General features: G+C 47.2%; 1 protein-coding gene across 1 annotated transcript; it reads left to right on the top strand.

Annotated features, from left to right (window-relative positions):
* Positions 1–26: 26 nt before the first annotated feature.
* Positions 27–3,060, top strand: LOC125031655 (high mobility group protein B1-like; the record flags this gene model as incomplete). The annotated part of the gene is given in 3 exon segments (XM_047622540.1): positions 27–74; positions 892–939; positions 3,049–3,060. Coding segments are annotated over 3 exon segments (108 nt in total), but the record flags the coding sequence as incomplete, so codon positions are not given.

A 3,060-nucleotide genomic window follows, 5' to 3' on the forward strand; every position in this document is an offset into this window, starting at 1 on the left:
AGGGAAGAGGAGAGAAGGAGGATGAGGAGGATGAGGAGGATGAGGAGTAGAAGGAGGATGAGGAGGATGAGGAGGAGATAGGAGGAGAGGAAGTAGAAGGAGAATAGAAGAGGACGAGGAGAGGAGGAGGAGGAGGAGGAGATGGAGGAGGAAGGAGAGGAGGAGGAGGAGGAGGAAGGAGGAGGAGGAGGAGGAGGGAGGAGGAGGAGGAGAGAAGGAGAAGGAGGAGGAGGAGGAGGAGGAGGAGAAGGAGAAGGAGGACAAGGAGGAGGAGGAGGAGGAGATAGGAGGAGGAGGAGGAGGAGAAGGAGGAGGAGGAGGAAAGGAGAAGGAGGAGGAGGAGGACAAGGAGGAGGGGAGAAGGAGAAGGAGGAGACAGGAGAAGGAGGAGGAGGAGGACAAGGAGGAGGAGGAAGGAGAAGGAGAAGGAGGACAAGGAGGAGGAGGAGAAGGAGAAGGAGGACAGGAGGAGGAGGAGGAGGAGAAGGAGGAGGAGGAAGGAGGAGGAGGAGGAGGAGGAGGAGGAGGAGAAGAGAAGGAGGAGGACAAGGAGGAGGAGAAGGAGAAGGAGGACAAGGAGAGGAGGAGGAGAAGGGACAAGGAGGAGGAGGAGGAGAAGGGAGAAGGAGGACAAGGAGGGGAGAAGGAGGAGGAGGAGGAGAAGGAGAAGGAGAGGAGTCAAGGAGAGTGAGAAGGAGAAGGAGGAGGAGGACAAGGAGGAGGGAGGAGAAGGAGTAGGAGGAGGAGGAGGAGGAGGAGAAGGAGGAGGAGAAGGGGGAGGAGAATGAGGAGGAGGAGGAGAAGGAGGAGGAGAAGGAGGAGGAGAAGGAGGAGGAGAAGGAGGAGGAGGGGGAGAAGGAGGAGGAGAAGGAGGAGGAGGAAGAGCAGGAGGAGGAGGAGGAGGAGGAGGAGGAGGAGAATGACGAGGAAGAGGAGAAGGAGGAGGAGAAGGAGGAGGAGGAGAAGGAAAAAGAGGAGGAGGAGGAGGAGGAGGAAGAGCAGGAGGAGGAGGAGGAGGAGGAGGAGGAGGAGGAGGAGGAGGAGAATGACGAGGAAGAGGAGAAGGAGGAGGAGAAGGAGGAGGAGGAGAAGGAAAAAGAGGAGGAGGAGGAGGAGGAGGAGGAAAAGGAGGAGGAGGAGGAGGAAAAGGAAAATCATGATAATGGAAATGTTAATGATGGTGATAATGATGACTGTAATGATGATGGTGATAATGATGACTGTAATAATGATAATGTTAGCATTCAGGAACAGATTCGTCTGCAGTGAGCAGATGTCAGGTTCCAGATTAGTAGGGAACCGTGTGTGTTGTGTATGGGGCGGTGATGCTGTATAAGAGAAAGGTGGAAGGAAATACAGAATGTGTGTGCTGAATGTTGGATGTGCAAGTGTGTAAATATCAAAAGAGAGATAGCGTAGGCTCAGCGTCTGCATGGACGTGTATGGAAGAAAAATGCAAGATCATAGAATTCTTCTTCTTCCCTTCGGTGTGTGTGAGGCCACCAGGCCTCCCTTCTACCCCTCTTCCTTTTTCTCTCTTTGCTTCCTTCTCACTCACCCTGGCTGCTCCTCCTCGTCCTCCCCTCCTCCTCTCTCTCATTCACGCACCCTTGCGGCTCTTCCTCCTCCTCTTCCTCCTCTCTCTCCCACTCACTCACATTTATTGCTCTTCCTCCTCCTCCTCCTCTTCTCACTCACTCACTCACCCTTGCTGCCCTTCCCCCCCCCCCTCTCTCTCTCTCTCCCCTACATTTCCACTCCTGCTTCCCCTCTTTCGTTTCCTCTCTTACTTTCTGTCTTATCTTTAGTTCTGCCCTTGTTTAATTTCTCTTTTCTCTTCATATTTCTTTTTCTATAAATCCATAGCACTGATGTTCATGATTTTAACTTTTCCTTTATGCAGGCCTAGCTTAGTCTCAAAGCTTTTCTTTTGTTTGTTCATCTTTATCTGTTCTTCCTTTCTATATAATGTTGCCCTACCCTTCCGTCTACCTCCCCCCCCCCCCTTTTTTCTCAATACTTTAGTCCTTTATTCTATGGGAACTTAACTAAAGATCTACCCTCCCTGGATCTACCCTCTCTATGCTAGCCTTTCTCTTGTCTATACTTGATCTCTATCTGCCCTCATCCCTGATCTCTCCCTACCTTTCCTTTATCCAAACCCTTATTTCGACGTCCCTACTACCCAATAGAATCCTTAACCCTATATCCTGACCTCATCCCTGGCCCTCGGAAATTCGTAGGATCCTGGAGCAGCAGACGGATCGCCCGACACTTTCATTTATTTTACATTTTATGTACACGCCTCTCATGTTCTATAGGCGTAAACCATGTAAACAAGTAGAGTACAGTTCATAATAAGATTGTTTACTGTGTTTACTCACTAATGTCGGGCATTTTAGAACCGCGGAGCTTCATGATACCGAACTGCTGCTTAGTTTTACACTTTCAATTTTCGTGTTGTGTCAGAATTTGAATGTTTTGTTAAGTGAGTTATGTTTTTGTTCCAATTGTTATTCGTTCTATCTTTAGTGATACAGGGCCAGTTCAGTTCTTTTTGTTATTTTAAGTTGATAATTATAAAAGTTTCTTGGCATATTTTACAACTTTTACTCAGGGCAGCTTTTATGTTTTTTAATATCTTTTTTTTTTTAGTATGATGATTAGTATTGTCCATTTTTTGTGTTCATTTTTTAGCGTTTTATTGATACCTTTTTTATAATCCATATTATGTATAAATATTCTATTTTAAATAATTCCAGTAAGAGAGTTGATGTACGTCTTGTCTCCCTTCCCGCCTATATAAGGGGGCATTTGGGCTCAATAAAGAGTTTAAAGAAAGTATAAATAAAGATTCGAACGTGTGTCTATGTGCTACTCCCCATGGATCTTACAGTGATTTGCTGACGGAATGGAACGAGAAAGGTTGTACGTGAGCCCCATTCTTGTCAATATTAGGAGAAGGTGGGCATGCTAATTAGTCTTTTATGTGCAGTATTATTTATATAAGCACCTATACTGCTATCTCAGACACCCCATTCTTCTCAGGAGGGCCTGTAA

This window comes from Penaeus chinensis, chromosome 13 (genome assembly GCF_019202785.1).
Source record: "Penaeus chinensis breed Huanghai No. 1 chromosome 13, ASM1920278v2, whole genome shotgun sequence".
In the NCBI taxonomy this organism is placed as follows: Eukaryota; Metazoa; Arthropoda; class Malacostraca; order Decapoda; family Penaeidae; genus Penaeus; species Penaeus chinensis.